The sequence below is a fragment of the Artemia franciscana genome, chromosome 18 (genome assembly GCF_032884065.1).
Source record: "Artemia franciscana chromosome 18, ASM3288406v1, whole genome shotgun sequence".
Taxonomy (NCBI): domain Eukaryota; kingdom Metazoa; phylum Arthropoda; class Branchiopoda; order Anostraca; family Artemiidae; genus Artemia; species Artemia franciscana.
This window is the reverse complement of record NC_088880.1, coordinates 12,680,918-12,700,658: the sequence shown is the minus strand read 5'-3', so window position 1 is coordinate 12,700,658 and position 19,741 is coordinate 12,680,918. Positions and strand designations below refer to the sequence as shown.

General features: G+C 35.7%; 2 protein-coding genes across 3 annotated transcripts in view; both read right to left on the bottom strand.

Moving 5' to 3' along the window:
• Positions 1–19,741, bottom strand: part of LOC136038634 (lysine-specific histone demethylase 1A-like) — a gene marked incomplete at its 3' end in the record, with an annotated part of 406,525 nt that overhangs the window by 310,944 nt on the left and 75,840 nt on the right.
• The window catches only part of LOC136038631 (CCAAT/enhancer-binding protein zeta-like), a 48,349-nt gene that overhangs the window by 5,916 nt on the left and 22,692 nt on the right, over positions 1–19,741 (bottom strand). For both annotated transcript variants that reach the window (XM_065721870.1, XM_065721869.1), the window contains 4 exons: positions 18,357–18,647; positions 12,878–13,002; positions 4,874–4,986; positions 1,441–1,548 (listed from right to left, as the gene is read on the bottom strand). In XM_065721870.1, the coding sequence (XP_065577942.1) occupies positions 1,441–1,548; positions 4,874–4,986; positions 12,878–13,002; positions 18,357–18,647 (637 nt within the window). The remainder of the gene's footprint in view (positions 1–1,440; positions 1,549–4,873; positions 4,987–12,877; positions 13,003–18,356; positions 18,648–19,741) is intronic.

Here is a 19,741-nt window from a genome sequence, read left to right as displayed (position 1 = left end):
GGAATTGTTAGATATTTGCTTTTGCGGTTTTTGTCGACTCCATAGAAATATTATTGTTTATTTAAAAAAAAAAAAACCTTAGCTGTAAGCAACCAAAACGGGTAGTTTTCGGTGAACATACGTAACAACGACATTCCTTAATAATTCAAGACCAATTTTTGAGGAGAAAATTTATCATTCATCTCTGTGTATCATGGATAAATTTGTCCCCCAGACGTGTGTTAAAAGTTAACTACGTACAATGATATGTTACTTCTCAGATTAAATTTTGTTTCGCATCGCAGAAACATTCAGTTTCGAATGAATATGCGCTAATGCGACACGGAAGTTTCCATGATTTTCATTCTAGAAAAAAAAAAATCCTCTCACTGTCCCACCACCGTCCAAGCGACGATTCTCCTGATGAGCCCTGATGAGCCTGATTCTCCTGATGTATTCTCCTGATGAGCCCTTGTGTTGGGTTGTTGTCTCTGAATTATTTGTCTTTATTGTTTCTATTGTTTGGTAAATGACGACTTATACTTATTAACGACATTACTGCCTGTCCATGGATTATTGTTTATGGTTGATTGTGTATGGCTATGCTGTTTGACCTATGTGATTGTATGGATGAGTAGGGTTAAGGCCTCATTCAAGTACTGGTCTATATTAATCACTAATTTAGGAAAACAGTCTTCCTTTTCTCCTTCTGTTTTTTTTTTATGTGTGTTTGTGCTGTTGCATTGGTGATTTCTCTTTTCATAATATATACTATGCAAAAACCCATTTCACGGGCTTTCAACCCGGACAAAACAAGGACCATTCATGAGGACCAAATTACAGTGCCTGTTATGAAATATATCCTATTTGCAAAGGTTGAAGGCACGAGTTGTCACGAACGAAGCACATTTTTTCCTAGACAACGAGCCCACAAAATATAAAAGCAAATGAAGCAGCTCAGCTGGTTCTTTCCCCAGCCTCCCTCCACTGGCTAGGGCCTCTGGCCCTCATGGGTGATCCTTACTTCGCTCAAGTTCATTCTGAGGACTTCGACTCCCGGTAGTTGACCAAGCTTCACTCGGGCTCCCAGCACTCGAATCAATTACATGCGAATGTCGACTGCCGACACAAGCAGTCCCAGATATACATGTATGTTAGTTCTAATTGAATCATAATTGAAATAGATGGAGACATCTATACTTTTTGAATTTGAACGTATTAATCAATTTGAAATCTAATTATTTTGATATTAAACAATTGGAATATCAGCGCTTAACATCACCGGCCGATGTATGTACGATAAAAAGTGATAAGCTTCAGGCCTCCTGGGTATTTAACGTTTTTCTTGATTATAAATTTTATATACTGTCAGAGGGAGAGAAATTACTACAATAATAAATTATATTCAGTCAAAAAAGCACTCAATCTTAATTTCAGTGGAAAGTGAATACATATACTTACTTTCTTTTTCTTCTTTGATCCCGACTTTTCTACAGCCTCATCAAGAAAATCATCATCTGAGCCGAAGCCCTCTTCATCAAAATCGTCACCATCAAGCATGTCTTTTACCTAAAAATTAATACTTCTTACCGAAAATTCAGTTTGACGTAAAACAGGTTCATTTGAATACTATTTTGCAGAAAACATTTTCATATGGTAGGGAAAGTACACTTCAAGACAACTAATTACGACAGCCAATTGCAAGTTATGAGTCATAGTGGAATATACTCCTGTAGAACGGACTAACGGAGAAATTAATGACTCCAATTCAATTTGATAAAGAGCTGCAGGAACAAGTAGACATAAAGTGTCCACAAGCCGAAAAATATATACTCTCCAAAATATAGAGGGAGGCATTTTTCAATCATTTTTTATAAATGAAAATACCATAAAAGGTTATTTTTCGTTGAAATTATCTAAAAGGTATTGCTTGAGATCCAGATGAGGGCATTTTCAATCATTTTTTTTAATGAAAATAGCACAAAGAGTTATTTTTCGTTGAAAATATCTAAGAAAAGGTATTACTTGAAATCCAGATGAGGGCAACTTTGACAGCTTCTGATTAGGCAACTTTGATTGCTAGGTTGATCCAAAAAGGGATGGATTGTATCCTAGTTTAGAAAATAAGTTCTAAAGCCACACTAAGCCTGACTATAAGAGAAAACCAAGAATAACGAATAAACGAAGAAAATCCACGGTCAATAAATTTTGAAAATTTTACCGAAAAAAAAAAAAAAAAACATTTTGGTCTCGAGGTTTTTTTTTCAGACTTTGATCTTTAATTTATTCATTTCGTATTAAGGACGGCTGAAATATATGTATTTTTCCTTGGTTTCATTGGTGGCGAAAATTTGGATACGTTTACCAAATTTTTACACGTTGATTTATACGCAACCCAACATGAAAACTTCTTTTTTTTTGGGGGGGGGGCAATGTTTCTTAAGCTGATTCATATTATTTTTGGGATGTTGAATCGAAATATGAAATCAGTTTTTCTCGATCAGCTACACTTTTTGAAATATAACACTAATATCCAGGATTAAGTACACCCTTTAATCATTCTATATATCAATGATGTAATATTATACAGTATTAGATCCTATATTTTTATCTATTTGTAGTATATTTTGCTAATAAATTTTTGGGATGCTAAATCCAAATATAGCATCAGTTTTTCTGTGTCAGCAATTTTTTAAGCATTGCATTATCATCCGCAATAATGGTTTAATAGTTCTTAAAAATTAATTGTTTTGTTAATTTTATATATCTTAAAAATTTGAGTTCTTAGCCAAAAACTAATTTCATATTTAAATTCAGCTCATTTAATATATATTAAATCAGCAAAAGCCATGACACAAAAACCACTGTAATTTAGCACTGTCCGAATTAAGAACCCCCTTTATTCTGGTGTAATTTAGGGTGTAATTTAAACCGGTGTAATTTAGCACTGTCCGAATTAAGAACCCCCTTTATTCTGGTGTTTTGGAGAACATGTATTTAGTTCAGTTGGCTGAAAAGTTTTCGAGAAGGTTATACCCTTACAGTGTAACCACATAAGCACGCTAAAGTAATTGGTTCTTGGTACAGTAATAATAGTGTGGAAGTTAAGGTAAGGAGCGAGGCTAGTGCAGGATCCAGGAGCTCAACCAGTTTGTGTTTTCATCCCCATTAACATGGATTTTCTGCTGAACTTCTTCGTAAGGAATACAGCAAAGTATAAGGGAAAAAGCGGTATTGAACGGGAGAAAAAACTTTGTTGTACTTACATTATGCAGATTATTTGAGTGTCTAATATGATTATTTGATTGTTTATATAGATTATTGCAAAAAAAATATTGATAAAAAGATTTTTATAGATTATTTATATATGAATATTTTGATCTACAGATCACTACATAGATGATTTGAGTGTCTAAGATACAATGATAAAACTAGGAATAAATGATAAACTAGGAATAAATGAAAATTAAAGGGCAAAGATAGGTAACAAGAAAACTGGACTTCTTGAATGAACTTGCTGAACACAATTAAGTGGATAGCGTAGCTTGTCTAGATAGCAATATTAGTGAGAATCGTCGATACAGTACTGAAAATAGAAAAGCCAAGGCTCAGGGTGTTCATTACATTTTAAAAAAAACATTTAGAAGAACAGGAAGATAAGTATTAGAACATAAGATACTATTCTGTCCGACTTTATCTCACCTCTCTTATGAGGAACGGATCCAGAAGCTCCCACTACCCAGTTTGATTTACCGTTTTTCATAATGTTGAAGACACGGTATAATTTCAACGATAAAGAAATATATAACAAGCAAAGCTGTATCCAGGGGAGGGCTAGGGGCTTATATAATCCTTTATTATGTTGTCTCTGAAGGGGCAGTAAGGGGCTGCTAAATGTATTCGAATAAAAAAAAATGGGCAATAATTAAGGTAAGAATGTACTAAGCTAAAATAAACGGACATCAATGCATTACAAGGATGGTTGGCCCCCAACCCCCCATTGCACTTCCTGGCTGAAGGGCCAAGAAACGGAGATCAGCACCGCCGGTAGGGACTGTAAAGTCTAATGCCGTATCCTAATGCATTACAAGGTAAAATAAACTTCAGGTGACGCATAATTCCAATATTTCTGCTTGATTTCAACTGAAGGTGGCTAATATGGTGCTTGAATGACATGTTTTCATCAATGATAACTCCTAAGTATCGTACAAAGCTAACACGTTCAGCGTGAATAGCTATCGCAGGAATCGACATGACTGAAACTTACAAATATCTGCAATGGAGCCTTTCATGATAACATTGCACCCACCGACATTCCACGGTTTAGTACATTAGGTCAACATAACCATCAGCTTAAACTACAAGGTAGATGCGTCTTCAAAGGCATCGGACGAAGGGCCTTCTCCAATCGACTCATCAATAAGTGGAATAGTATATCCTCATCAATAACAAACAGCTCAGGTGTGGATTCATTCAAGAGTTTTTATTCAAGCAATAGTACTAAAAAGGTTAAGATGGCTAGGCCAAACAAAAATCAGAACTTCAACAATTAGAGTTAAACGGAATATAATAGGTATATACTATTGAATTTGTTAGATAAAATTTGGCTGAACCTTGCATATAAGTGAGATATTTGTCTATTTGACAATACACAGCTTAGACTTTAGTAGGCTCAAGGAAAATGAATTAAGTGTATAATAGCGCTCGGAGGCACATTGCTGAGCGGCCTGAAATTAAATTACTTTCAACAATAAAAGTTAAATGTCTCCAGTCCTAATGCAAAGAGCGAACTAATTTTTTATTTTAATGACACATTTCTGTTGTCGCTGACATTGAGTAAAATCACTCTGTACTGAGTTGTCACTACCATAACAGTCATGAATATTCTACTTACGTCTTCAAACTGAGAATTAAATTCTGGATCTTCATCAAAGTCGACATCGTCTTCATCACTATCACCAAATTCAGCGACTTCATCTTCTTTATTTTTTTCACGATTCCCCTTTTCTACAAAATCCAAATCAAAAACACTATTTTTTTCATAGTTATATTAGACGTAAACACTGACAAAATCATCTAGAATTCTTTGATTTTTTTTCGAGACCTGCTAAAACAAGCAGTTTTTCATTCTCTTCTCTTTTTAATAGAATGATTTTCAACAACAGGCACACTTAAACTGTAATTCATCCCAGCTCTTTTTGGCCAGGTAGGTATGAAACTTTTATATTAGTCGAACCGCCATTTGAAGAATTAAATGGGTGATTTCGGCAAGCTAAACCAATCGGGGACACTGCTTCCAATGAATAAGCAGTGCTAAACTAAGAGGGTTCTGAAGCGCTACGTCCTAGAAGCTATAAAAGCGTTAATTCCTTAGTTTTCAGCTTTATGTCTATCAGAATTTTTTTGTACAGTTACATAGACTTATCATGAGATTACCGAAATTGTAAGCATTTGGACGGTGTTGCAGAGGTAGGCACTTACACAGTAGATTGGCCTTCGGGGCCAGATCCTTCCATAAATATCAAGATTTAGATAGCTTTTTACCTATAGCTTTCACCTAGTTGACAATTTTCCTGTTTTGACCAATTCCCATCCTTTCCGAAAATTCCTGCGTACATATCAGCTACAAGATGTATGAGTTTTATAGCATTTGTGAAACTTATAAATTTTTTTTATTAACATATATATATAATCTATGGCAAGAAACTAGCATTACCTTAGTAAAGAGCCACGCACCTCATATATTTTTTTTCTAACAGCGTCGTTATTTATTTAATCTTTGCTATTAGTTATATCTGGGTTCTTAGGATTACTTATATGAAATAAGTAATTAATCAGATTTTGATATAAAGCTTATCTCATTAATTCAGTGGTAACCAACTGCTACCTTTCTTTTTTCATCTCAAGGTCTTTGGAGATAGGAGGGAACTAATCAGCACCAAAACCAAAGTTCTAGTGCCTTTTATAGAAACCGAAAGTGATTAGAGTAACCAGTCTTTGTCCTTGCCTTTCCCCCCAAGGTATAAAAGCAGCCCCTCCCCCACCATAAAATATCGGATTAAAATTTTGAGGTAGTCATCTTGCTCGAATAGCTGAAAGGTTTGTTAAGTATACCTCCGAGGGCCACTTAACCCCCCGTGACCCCAAGGGTAATTATCCTAAATCATGTAACTTATTCATTGTTTACACCTAGGTTTTAGTAGAAAAGGTGGACGGGTTTAGTCTTGGTTGTCCGATCGGGTTGTCCACAGCTTCCCAAGGGTATAGTCGTGAAATTCAGTCGAGAACTTCCAGGAGCGTTGGGAGGCCAACTGATTCATGGGATCTGATTTGGGTTAGAGGATATAAATAAATTAAAGTCTGGTAATCGATCTATTTTATATACGATACACACCGATCAAGCAGCTATGGGATGAAGCATTACAACAGATCGTTCAAACAATGGACTTGTGTTCGAAATCTCTCCGTCGAAATCATTCATGACTCTTTTTAGTCCTCAGATTCCACCATTGCGAAGCACAATAGAGCATCCCTTCTGATTTCTATCAATCTTTTCGCAGCCGCTTGTCAAATATCCTTCTGCTTTCACTCCTGTGGAGTCGAACAAAATACGGCAAATACAAGAAAGGATGAGTGTTTCTTGTATGAATAAGTTTGAGCGGATATAGAATCCTAGCTTCAATGCTTGCTCTAGATCATGCTTCAAATTAAGACATTTTGCAAAATAATACAATTTCTTTAAGATGTCTAGAAGCTGGAACATGTGATTTGATGAAATGTGTGACTACATTGCTCAATCTTCATCAAAATTACAATAATATGAACCGTCTTGTGACAGTGCAGCAGCTTTATCAGTATCTAGTTTAGCTGTCACAGAGAAGAATATAATACTTCCAGCGGTAGTTATGAGCTCTAGCTGGATTATGTATTCGGCGAAGCGGGAAATATAGACTGATGTGATGTTGTGATCTGTAACCAGAAGATAATGACTTGAAGCTATCTGAAATTGCAAATTTATTCAGACACGTGGCATAGCCCTCGAAGTTTCACTATATCCTTCGGGTCTATATAATCATTAGACTTCAATACAAGCAACTGTCTCAGTAACGTGAAATTAAAAATTCCCAATATGCCCTGATATGTTTTCAACCAAACGAGGTCTGCAAATTTTAAAGCATTTAATATAACTAAATGCTTAAGACAGTTCGACTAAGACCGTGTAGAGTGTTCATTATTTTATTGAAAACACACTTCAAGCTGTGAGTAAATATTGTCAAGAAAAAAAAAAATCACCAAAGATATGAAAATACTGTGTCACGACATCGACTGCTACATATAAAACATGGTTACACGTTGCCATTATTCACTTATTCTTTGTTCCTATGAGGGCAGGACTAACAGAGAGGCATGGAGATTCTAAAAACTCTTTCTGTTGCACAGGTGACTAAACATTATGAAGAATTACAAATAAATTATATGCTTAGCTCAGATAGATAGGAAAAAAACCCTTAGTCCATATCTGATCTTCCTTTTCTCTGATCGTTATATCTTCGGTTTCGTATTCTCTGGATGATTGAGAGATTTCACTAGCGTTTTTAGCCCATTGATGAATGAATCTAATGACTTTCAGAAAAATATCTGAGAAGTTAGAGTTGCAAGCAAAATTTGAAAGGCAATTGATCGCCTCTCAAATGACACGTATTATTTTGCAAGTAGTCTGGAAAGCTAGTTTGGCAATTCCCTCGATTTCATTAGACGTAGCTTGACGGAACACTGAGAAAAGGTTTTTCCATCTAGATTTTAAGTTACTAACTTGTGACTATTTGAGCAATACTGGTCACTACCTGATGTCGTGCTTAAAAGATGTATTCTTTTTCATTATACACTCAAAAGGTCAAAGGAGATTTTTGTGAAATTTAAAATTTAGTAGCTCTCCTTTTTCAAATAATTTTAGTACAAACTGAGGCAATAGTGAATCAATAGTTAAGGGTGCAACAAATTCGTTCGGCAAGCAGCCTACTTTGTTGAAATAATGGCCGAGGATTTCCCAGATGCAAAATCACTGCATTCTAATTATTCCCATATTATAGTAAGAAATTTCAATTAGTTTTTGCCAGCTAAATGTACGAGCGTGCGCAGGGATATTCAGTTCATCAACTGATCCTTCATACATTTGATAAATTATAAGATCCCCATCTAAATGGGTAGAACAAGTAAACATTCTATCGACTGCTAGAACAAGGCTACATGATCTTGTTTCACTTAGTGACTGTTTTGAGTCGAGAGAAACGTCAAACCCGTCCCTGCCAACCCAGACGGCAATGGATTAGTAAGAATTTTAAAAGGTTTATAAAATTTTAGCTAATAATCCGGTTCTTGACTGAGATTTCGACCAGTCTCAATTACAAAGGGAGAGGAAGGACGAATACGTTGCAACTTAGTCCCAGTTACTATTATTTGACCCGATTACAGCTTAGATACATATTTCAAAATGTCAGTCGATGACTTTCCAAAATTATTACCTTCAGTGTGTGCTACAGAAATAAGCGTTTTAATGGTGTCCATGATTTTGCTTTTAGCTCAGATGTTGGCAAACCGGCAATTAATGATGTACATCTGAGTAGGGTTTGAATATACGCCTGACACTCCTATTCCTCGTGAAGCAAGCAAGCAACCAGCACTGAACAGACGATCCCATCCAGACTGAGTGTGTATTATAGGGTCATCAGAATTTCGTAGCCTAACAGTGAATGCAGCTGGAAGTTGAGCTAATGCAAGCTTAAAACTTGGGCCAACATAATCAAAATGCTTAGCATTAATAAATGGCACTTTTGCCGGCCTAACTGACTTCATTAATTCAGTGTAGAGGATAAAACCTCCGTTTGGACATTGCAATGGGGATGTCTTTTTGTCAGCGTTCCTATAATTTTGGTATTAACTTTTTGGTTATTCGTCTTGTTATCTTCATCTTGCCTTCCGTTTCAGCTAATTGCAACACAGACACTCGCGGACAGAAACTTCTCTGGGAATTCTTTTTTTGAGTCATGGATTCCTCAATACATTTTGATTTATTCAGCCTTTGTTTTTACTTTTGGATTACGAAAAACTGCAACAAGCACAATTATCGAATGAGCAGCAACATAAGCAACATCTACCCTTGCAAAAATAGTGTTTTGGTTGTACTGATAGAATCTATATGCAAATTTGTCCATAAGTCCATCAATTTTCTGAGCCTCTCTCGGTAAACAAAAACCTTCCAAAAAGGTCTTTTAGGACGACATGACAACTTTGCCATGGAAATCCATCAGACCAGCAAAGGCGTACATTATTTCAACTTTGAAGTTAATGCCACCCATATGTATTTCCGGAAGGCTGCAAAAAATGCGGAATGGGGTTTAAATAAGATGCCAACTACCTGGATAACGCTCATCAGTAACTCCATGACTAACATAATGACAGAATTGAGAGAAATCCTTCGCTCCCTTGCAAGTTTACAGAGGGAATGGAACACAAAATATGCATTTTTCGTAGAAACCATTGCAAGAGTCCTCAGTATGATTAACATAAGCTCTCTTGAGATGAGACTGTTGCCGAATTACACATATTATCGACGGCTTTTACAGATAAAGATATAGTGTCATCCTCCAGTCCACCAGATGTACCTTTCAAGATAGGCAGATTTTAAATAGGTGTTCCACCATATCATCGACCAAGGCGTCGGACACTGGTTTGACTAAAATGTCTTCTTCTTCCTTCTTAACACAGTTACATAACACAGCTGACGCCATCTCATCTATTCGCTTAGTCTGTTCCTTTACTTGAATCTCATTCTCACTTACAATCAAACTGTTTCTTTCCATCTGTTTTGCTTCACTTAGATTTCTAAGACTAATTGAAGACAGGTGTTCAGGAAGACAGACTAATTGAAGAAAGGTTCTTCATAACATAGTTACATAACACACATAACACAGCTGACGCCATCTCATCTATTCGCTTAGTCTGTTCCTTTACTTGAATCTCATTCTCACTTACAATCAAACTGTTTCTTTCCATCTTTTTTGCTTCACTTAGATGTCTAAGACTAATTGAAGACAGGTGTTCAGGAAGACAGACTAATTGAAGAAAGGTTCTTCATAACATAGTTACATAACACAAATAACACAGCTGACGCCATCTCATCTATTCGCTTAGTCTGTTCCTTTACTTGAATCTCATTCTCACTTACAATCAAACTGTTTCTTTCCATCTGTTTTGCTTCACTTAGATGTCTAAGACTAATTGAAGACAGGTATTCAGGAAGACAGACTAATTGAAATAAGGTTCTTCATAACATAGTTACATAACACACGTAACACAGCTAACGCCATCTCATCTATTTGCTTAGTCTGTTTCTTTACTTGAATTTCATTCTCACTTACAATCAAACTGTTTCTTTCTATTTGTTTTGCTTCACTTTGATGTCTAAGATTAATTGAGAATAAGACTGATTGACTAATAAGACTAATTGAGAATAAGATTAATTGACTAATAAGACTAATTGAGGCTAACTGAGTGTTGACTAATTATTCTTTGGTCCTAATGAGTTCTTTTGCTAAATACTCCTGTAGTTTCATCATGCACTCCATCTTCTAGCTCTTGATTTTCGATCCTCAAAAAATAACTCTCAGCATCTGTGCAAGCGTCACTTGTCTGACTCACAGCGCTCTGACTAGTCAAACAGATATCAAAGCCCGTCTGAATCGACATTAATACGTTATTTTCATGTACTTCTATGTGCTGAGATGTCATTACAATCAACAAAACTTCAATTATATGTAACTGTACAATTTCATGTAACTGTACAATTTCACTGTACAATTGAAATAAGAAATTCGAGTCATTTGGCTTCCTTCAAGGCTGTTGTTAAGAGATTCTTCCTTGCAAAAGAATAGTATGGTAATGATGCAAAAGTATAGTAATAATGCGTGAGTGTCATAAGTAGAATCTTTGTATGTAATAATATGTAGAGTAGAGATGACTGTCACCTGCTGCCAACAAGCCCCTCGGGGCTTTCTTAGCAGGTGCAGCAAAATGTTTTGTATACATGTTTTTGAAATAAATTAATCTAATCTAAAAAAATCTAATCTAATCTAATCGTCTCTTTGCTAACCAGTATAGCAACTGCATATTGTTTCTAGTAAACGGTCAATAAGTCTCCCAAATTGATTGGCCTTATCTAGTTCATTTCCAATTAATAGACCGTGTCCTATCAGATTTTAATGCAGTCAATTGCTGGAGCAACGATTCTTGGGCTTTTCGACCTCCATCCCAATTCAAATTTTTTCATCTTTGTCGAAGATGAAAGTTAACACTAATAAATCGTCAGTTATGACAATTAATTTTTAAAATCACACCCTTCTTTTATAAGCCCCATTCCTCCCGAAATCTCTGTCACGTGCATTAAACGACTTGGGGGGACAGTTAATATTGACTTGAAGTGGGATGCCCATGTTCAAAACACCCTCAAACAAGCTTCCCCTTCGGTTTTCCTCTTCAAATTTCTGCTGAAACTTTATTCCCCCCCCCCCCTAAGGATCTTCTCCAACTTTACTGTTCTTTCGTCCGGCCCATATAGGAGTATGCCTATACAGTGTGGCATTTAGGTCTTTCTTCAGAGCATATTTATAAAATTGAAAATATCCCAAAACGAGAACTTAGAATCATAAATGGTGAAGGGAAGGTTCAATATCATAATCTACTTGGTAGATTCAAACTCATCACGTTTGCCACGATAAGGAATCTCCTGTACCTCCGTTTCGGCACCAAGACCCTGTCTGTTCCCCTTCCATCATGACCGTCCCTTAAGATGTCAGAAAATTGACTTTCGTCCCTGCTAAACATGAAAGATATCGCGAATTTTGTTCAGTTTTGTTGAATTGTATAGTAGCCAGGAAAACCAGTCATTAATTTTGAGGGGGTTTTTTTCTTCTTTTTTTGTTTTTTATTATATTTTAGTTTTATAAGTTTTGATTCATTTTATTTATGGATTTTGTACAATAGATTTTGTCAATTGATCAGTGATTACAAAACTTTTCATTACGATATACATGTACTAGTGCTATTTATGAAGCGAAATTCGAATTCGGCAACCATTGTGTGAAAGACATTTTTAAATTAAATTCTATTCTATAAATGGGTATACATATTTTTAACTCTTAGAGAACTTCTTGTACTTTTTTGAGGGAGAGATGAGGCCGTCGAAGACGTATAACAAAATAGATTGTAAATATTTTATCTTTTTTAACTTTAATAGATCCAAAATTTTAAGACTTTAAGGGATAAATATAAGTATATGTATACTAAACTATCAATTCACATTTATTTATTGTATTTTTCAGTAATCTTGGTTATGACCAAGTTTCTTTTAAGTTTTTTTAGATATTAGGAGAAATATTTATATTATATTAGGAGATATATTAGGACTATATTAGGAGATATTAGGAGAGGAAAAATTCAGCTCTAATCTTAGGGTTGTTTTCAGCTAAGTGCAAATTATGGTCTTGTGGGGCCGTTACCCCAACTCATCTTATTATCTACTAGTTTTGACTTTGACTCGGTTATTTCTTGTAATTTCTGTTTGTTTTGGGTTTCATTCTTTATTTATGATGACTTGTCGTAGTTTTAAGCTTGGAAAATTATTTGATTTTATTTCTACTCATTTTTGGTTTAATGTTTAATGCAAAATTGACGTCTTTTCTGGCGTCAAAAGATTTTAGCGATCGATTAGTATCGACGGTCAAAACCTTTTCATGTAAGAAAACAAAATCGGCTCCCTTAAACGCTCAAGTATCTTGGCCCTAAAAAAAATATTAAACATTTCTATGATTTTGAAATATCGTTTCAAAGCTAAAAATCAAACCTTTTATTTCGTCAGCAAAATTGGCAACCGGAATTGACTCCAAATAGTCCTCAAATTCATCGTCCGATAGCGATTCCAAATCATCAGGTTTCTTACTTGATGTTTTAGCCTTTTCGTTGAAATATCTGCAGAAGAAGAATAAAACGATTCAAGGCATAAAGACAATACTTGATAAGAGTGTAAGAAGCATTGAGAATGCATTCTTGGTATACAAATAGAAAAACTGTGCAGAATTTTAATGCTCCAGATATAACAGCAAAACCGGTCCTGTTACATGGGAGTTGTCCAAGTCTACTATTTTAAAGTTCCAGTCACTTCTCTCTCGTCACATAAGTTCCAGTCATTCGGTCTTGTCACAAGTTTTTTTTTAGTTGAATGTAATTGTTTTATTTTGGTCTCTTTTCTTTCTTGTAATTCATTACTCCACTTATGTCTTGCTGTTTATAGTGGGTTAAAAATATATTATTATTGTCGCACATCAGAGCTTAGTGTGCACAATTGAAAAAAGAATAAAAAAGTTCAACTGAAAATAGGAAGAAAAAACTAACAAGTCAAAATCAAAGTCGCGACTCAAACTTTTATTCTTCTATCTGTCGTGATGGCAATCAGGCGGACGTTATTACAAGGCAGAATTATACGTCTCTCCGGGATTAAATTTCCTTATGTCCCTAGATTTGTTGCCCAGGCTTAACTAACCGGTTTTCAAAAGGGGAGGCTATTTTTCTCTCCAGAGAAAAGAATTAATGTGATAAGCCAGTAAAAATAAGTCACAAGAGTAAACCAATAAAATGAAGCTAAGTTAATCGAATGTAAATAACTTACAAGAGTGAAAACTAGCAGTGGTCCGACAAAAATTACCAATGTCATCTAGCATCTGGCATAATTTGAATCTTTGTGTAATAATAAGGCAAAATTACTATGATTGGCAAGATTAGTGTACCTGAGATTAAGTATATGATCTTAGTTAAAAAAAAAAAATGCCACAAGAAGACAAACGCAGGATGGAGTTTTTTTTTTGTCGAAAAAACACGTTCACTCGTTTTTCCTACGACAACATCGCTACGAATAATTGCCATAATTCTGTTACCTACATTTCAGAGTTCGTGATGTTATTAAAGAAAATGGCTTCCAGCCCAATAATTCGCTGGACGGAAACTGCACCTCAAACGCCTATTTTTGCATTTGGGATTGTTCGCTGACAATTGATGAATTTTCAGTATACTGTTATCTGTAATATTCTGTATTTACTATTTTTAAATGAAAATTATAACATATTAGTAATTTCATTTTCTATTAGTGTTTATACTGCAGCATAGACACTTATTCTCTTTTATCCTGGAAACTCTGTAAAATCACGCGGTAACGTGTCTCTAATAACATGTGATGAATAACGACAACGAAGCAAAGCAAGAAAAGAATTTCGCCATATACATCCGTTTCACCCTCTTTTAGTTCAAGAAGAAAAAAACAAGGAGGAATAAAGAAAAACGACAGAAAGAAGAATCGTGAATAGGACCACATGAAAAGAGACTAAGTAAAAAAAAAACAGTGACGTCGATATAAACATCACAAAATTAAAAGTCCCCTTCTCACTAGAACTGCAAAAAAGGTTGCAACATAACAGACAACAAGAACGTCATTTAAACATTCAATTCTATGAATGAACGTCATTTATAAAGTCATTTATGTTATAAGTGAACGTCATTTATTAACATTAAATTTCAATTCTAAATGAATGTCAAGCAGGACTTGCCAACTTTGTCGCCAATCTGGTAGCAGGAGCGCTGAAACGTGATGCAATAGGACTAAAATAGACAAATTTATCAGGTAAATTTGCTCCGTAAGAAGAGTGTAGTGTTTTCCTTTTTTGTGTGGAGGGGGGATAGTTTTTTAAGGGACTTTGATATTAGCTCAATATAATTTAAATAGCTTGCACAAGGAAAATTATTTTGCATTTTTTATCTTTTTCTTAAATTATCAGTTTACTTCATCATCCTTGGAAAGTAAATATCTGACCATCCTTTAATTCTTGAGTGAAATAATACTCCGATACTAAACCAAGGGTGTATCCTCGGTTTGCAGTAGTCCAGTACTACTAGTCTAGTTTAGTATTAGCTTCAAGAAATTCAGTCAAAACTAATAAATTGTGACATTTACTCTATTAAGTATCCACTCCACTGTACCTGGAGAAAGAGGGTAGAGAGTAGGCTAACATACAAGAACGCTTTAAGTATTTTTCCTGATATTCAGAAAATGTTGGGTTTCTAGACACCGCAACTACTAAGCTAGATCCACATTACTGAAACCAGCAACAAAGCGGCTTAAGTCGATACTTTAAATCGTTGGCATTAGTTTGAAATGTCTCCTTAACATAATGTTGTTTTTTTTTTTAATCAGTGATATACTTCGTTTTGTACATTCCATGGAAATGATTCTTGGTTGATCGAAGTCAATTTTCGTGGTCCATTTATATATACTTGCTTCAGGATCAAATTTAATCCGGATGCAATTTCTGAAACAGCAATGAGCATTTCTACCTTTTGGATCAATGATGATTCCCATTCAAGTTCGGATTCTTCCGCAGGAAGAATATGGGTCTTTGAAAGATCATAAGACCTGAGTCTAGCAACATTTCAGATAAAGTATTTTAAAGATTAGAATACAAGATTAAGGAGGCTGTTCGCTATAATTTTCCAATCCAGTTTGGCGCACAGGACATATACATACGAAATTCGGAACAAATAGTTAGAAAATAAAAAACAAAAAATATGCCTTAACAGAAAACCCAATTTTAGCCAGTTTTGGCGAAATTTCGATGCGTACCTCCAGCGAAACAAAAAGGTGAGAAGGTGCATTACGAAAGTAACTGGAAGAAAATATGAATTAAGTTGACTATAAAAAATTGGAAATTCATATTATTATGCGTTTTGTCCAGTTTGCAGCAAATATTGGTCACATTTTATGTTCAAGGGAAAAAATGTTAATATAGGCTCGTCAAGACATCAGGAGGTCAAACTTGTTTCCTCCGGATTTTGTCAAGAGGAAAACAGTTGTGTATTCTATCAACATTACTTTTTGAGATAATGATTGACTACATCCTGCAGAACAGAGAGACAGGAGGTATTAGATTAAGCCCCGAAGTCCAGGTCAATGATATTGACTTTGCAGACGACATAGTAGTGCTTGAGTCAAGCAAAAAGCGGCTTCAAGAATTACTAGACAAGGTCATAGTAAAGGCAAACCATCTTGGCCTAAGTGTGAGTGCGGAGAAAACCAAATGCCATGGCGACAAGTGACTCTCCTCTGTCCATTAAATGGGCGACCAAGATGTTGAACAAGTTGTCCAGTTCAAATATCTGGGAAGTAGCATTAAGAACACTGGTTTGACAGTGAAAGAAGAATTCACAAGACTAGTATAGGTAAATGGCACCTTCAACAAACTAAGTATGGAAATCTGTGGGATTTTCTCTGCGCCTAAAACTACGCCTTTTCAACAGCAATCTTATGCCAATACCACTCTACACAGCAGAAACACGGTACCTGAATCAAAAACAAGAGAGAAGAATCCAGGCTTTTGAAAGTTCGTGTCTTCGCAGAATATAGAATATTTACTGGCCACAAAAGATGACAAACCAATCCAATCGTGAAATGACAAGACAACCTCTAGTAGCCGACATCATCAGAGTCGGAAGGTAGAGATATATGGGACATGTCCTATGGACTGAAGGCCACACGCTCCCAAAAGCCGCTTTATACTGGTAACCACCAGGAAATCGTAGCCTGGGAAGACCCAGTAACACACTGCACAGGACCTACCAGAGGGATCTACGCAACCTGCATACCTCCATTCAACCAAAACGGGAGGACATCACTACATCAGCCAACCTGAGGGAAGATTGGCGGTTCCTCCTTGATGCCCTGAGTGCCTCGGGAGGCGCAGGCGGAACTAAAGGTCTAAGGTAAGGTAAGGAACTTCTTATTGAAACACTATTACCAGGGTTGTTTGTTAAAAATATTATGTCTATTTGGGATAAAAGGAGTTGCTTTGAAAGAATTCTTACCAAATGTGAACATATTCGATTGTACAATGGCGAGTAACCTTGTAACTGGAAGGTTCAATAACCCTTCCTTTCCTCAATCTATTTATTCAAAAAAGGACTAGGTACAATACGCTAAAACTGCATTACAATCCTGACATAACCATTAATTTCTGTAATACTACTAGGAACTATTCTGATACCTTTAGACAAACATAGATTTTGTTTTAACTATTTTGACATAACCCTCAATATCTGTAATACTCCTGGGAACTGTCTCGACCCCTTTAGAAAAATATACATTGTATTTTGGCTCTTATTTTCCTGTTTCCTCAATTAACTGTTTTCCTCTTGTAAACTGCTATACATTAATTGCAACCAATGCGACGACTACAGCTCAATTACGATTACTTTTCATCTAAAAGAATCGATTACGTTTCAGCCGTAGCTTGACTGAAAATATAGAATCGATTAAAGTTATGTAACTATTCGATTAATTGGGTGCATCTTTGCTTTTGGCGATTCATCTGGGAGCTTCGAACAAATTGGGACGAAGGGGAGCATGCGCAGCAATGTTAGCCTCGGGTGACTTGGCACTAGAATGAGGATTTAATAACAGTATTGTCCTAGCTATAAGCGAACCCTTCCCTAAATCCAGAGCGTTGAAGCATTGTTGTTTTTTTCCCAAAAGTAACAATGATAAATCTGGTGAGGTAATACTTACTGTCTGACAACGTCAATTTAACTTCAAAGAATATTTGACCTACAAAATACAGAGACATTTTGGAAATGAAGTTAAATCTGGGCTCACACTGACACCATATTCTCCTGACACATGACATGGCTTTCTTCACAATCCACTTCATGACAAAACTGAAAAGCTCTGGACAGAGGGCATATCCTTGTCTCAAAGCGAAATCGATGTCAAACCAAGACGAAAGCTCTCCAATAATTTGGGAGAAGACCGTGTGCGTTTGAAATATGCCAAAATTTTTATAAAATAAATCTTTTGATGCTTCCATTGAAATTTTACTGTCTCGACAGTGCACAAAATGAAAGTTTCGCTTAGTGGCTTTAAATTTTAAGCAAACTTTGTTGCATGAAAGTAACTAGTAAATTCGTAGCTTGAAAATTACAAACAAACAAAAATCAGCCTAAATATGAAGGCTTCTTTTCTTTCAAGACTTTTGAACCGAATATTGTGAAATTTTCAGTTTGACGAAGTCCTAAGGCGAATACACGAGTCATTTCTTTCTAAAAATGATGGAATGAAATAGACTTAAGTTTGAAAACGCGTACCGTACCATTCATTAAATCACAAGTTAGACATACCTAGGGAGACTTCTATTTTCTTTATGTTTTAATGTTCATGCGAAATGCATGTTAATATTCATTTTTTTACAACCATTTATAGAAAAAAAAATATTTGAATCTAAACTTACTTGTAAAATACAAGTTCATCAACAGGAAGTTTATTAACATCATAATTCAGGTATTCTTCTGAGTTAACAGCTAAATTTCTTGCTCCCGTGGGTCGATAAAGGCGTCTTCGACCGAGAACACGTTGAGTTCGGTCAGTCGTCTTAACTGCTTTAGGATTCTTAAACACGAATCGGTCAAGAAATCGCATCAACTGAAAATCTTGAATTGGATCACCTGGATAGCTGATTACCTGACCTTCTAAAATCTGAGAAGCAAAGAAACTTGCGGATGGGTGATAATGATTTTGAATCCTGAAAAAAAAGGACGTATTGAAACGAATAATTCATTAGGCAAAACAAAATTCTTATATAGAACGAACAGCCCCAGAGGAAAAAAAGAGGAAAAACTTATAAAAGACACTGGAACCATGGCCTTAGAACAATCACTGTAAAACCACTAGACTTTAAAGTTCCTAAAAATTAACCTACCCCTCCCCTCCTAAAGTTTCAAAAACACATATCTGGTAGACCAATATCTATCTCAATGTTGCACCATAAAGCACACGAGTTAGTTAAACAGGATAAAAATCTGCCACTGGGCCCTGCAAACATCAGCCAGCTTCTACCCATAGTGCGACAAATGCGGCCACGGTTTTAATAAACAAAATTGGGAATATGCTATTTTCCCTTTTTTCTTTTTTTTATTTAAGGTGAGTGATCAAAACCCAGAAACGAAGCATTTTCAGGTCTAAGGTTTACAATGTTCCTAAGGGGAAATTTGCTACAAGCCCCCCCCCCCCTCCCTGCAAAACTATAGAAGCATGTAACTCTACAATTACAAAGCCAAATAGACCATTTTTGACAATGATCATTGCTAGGTGATAACTCTTGCTCTAATTAAGCAAAAAAGCGATCAATAATAATAGGCTACGCACCTGGTACTTAATAGTCTTTTGAAAAATAGATCGAATCCCATTTTCATAAAACTGATGCACTAATAGTGGTTTTTTCCTCCCTCCACCTAACCTACAACCAGGAAAGTACTATATCCAAACATTTTTCTCACAGAGAGGTAATGTTCTGTGGGATTGATCTTTGGACGAGGAAAAGTAGTTCCTCTGTGAGAGGTGGAGGATGGGAAAATTGTAAAAGCTGCCAAAATTCTATGCTGTGGGGTATCTACAAAAAAGTAAGTCAAAAGCTTAGGGTTTTGAATTAAAAGGAACGATAAAAAGCACACTAGTACGCTAGGAAGAATAAGGGATAATTCTTGTTGGATTAGTCCAAAGACTCACCATCAAAATTTGGAGAAATATAACATTAAAACACAAATTAAAGGATCGAGGGCAGTTCCAATCCCCTTGACAAATCTGACAATCCCCTCCCCCTAACGTCTAAAGCTAAAA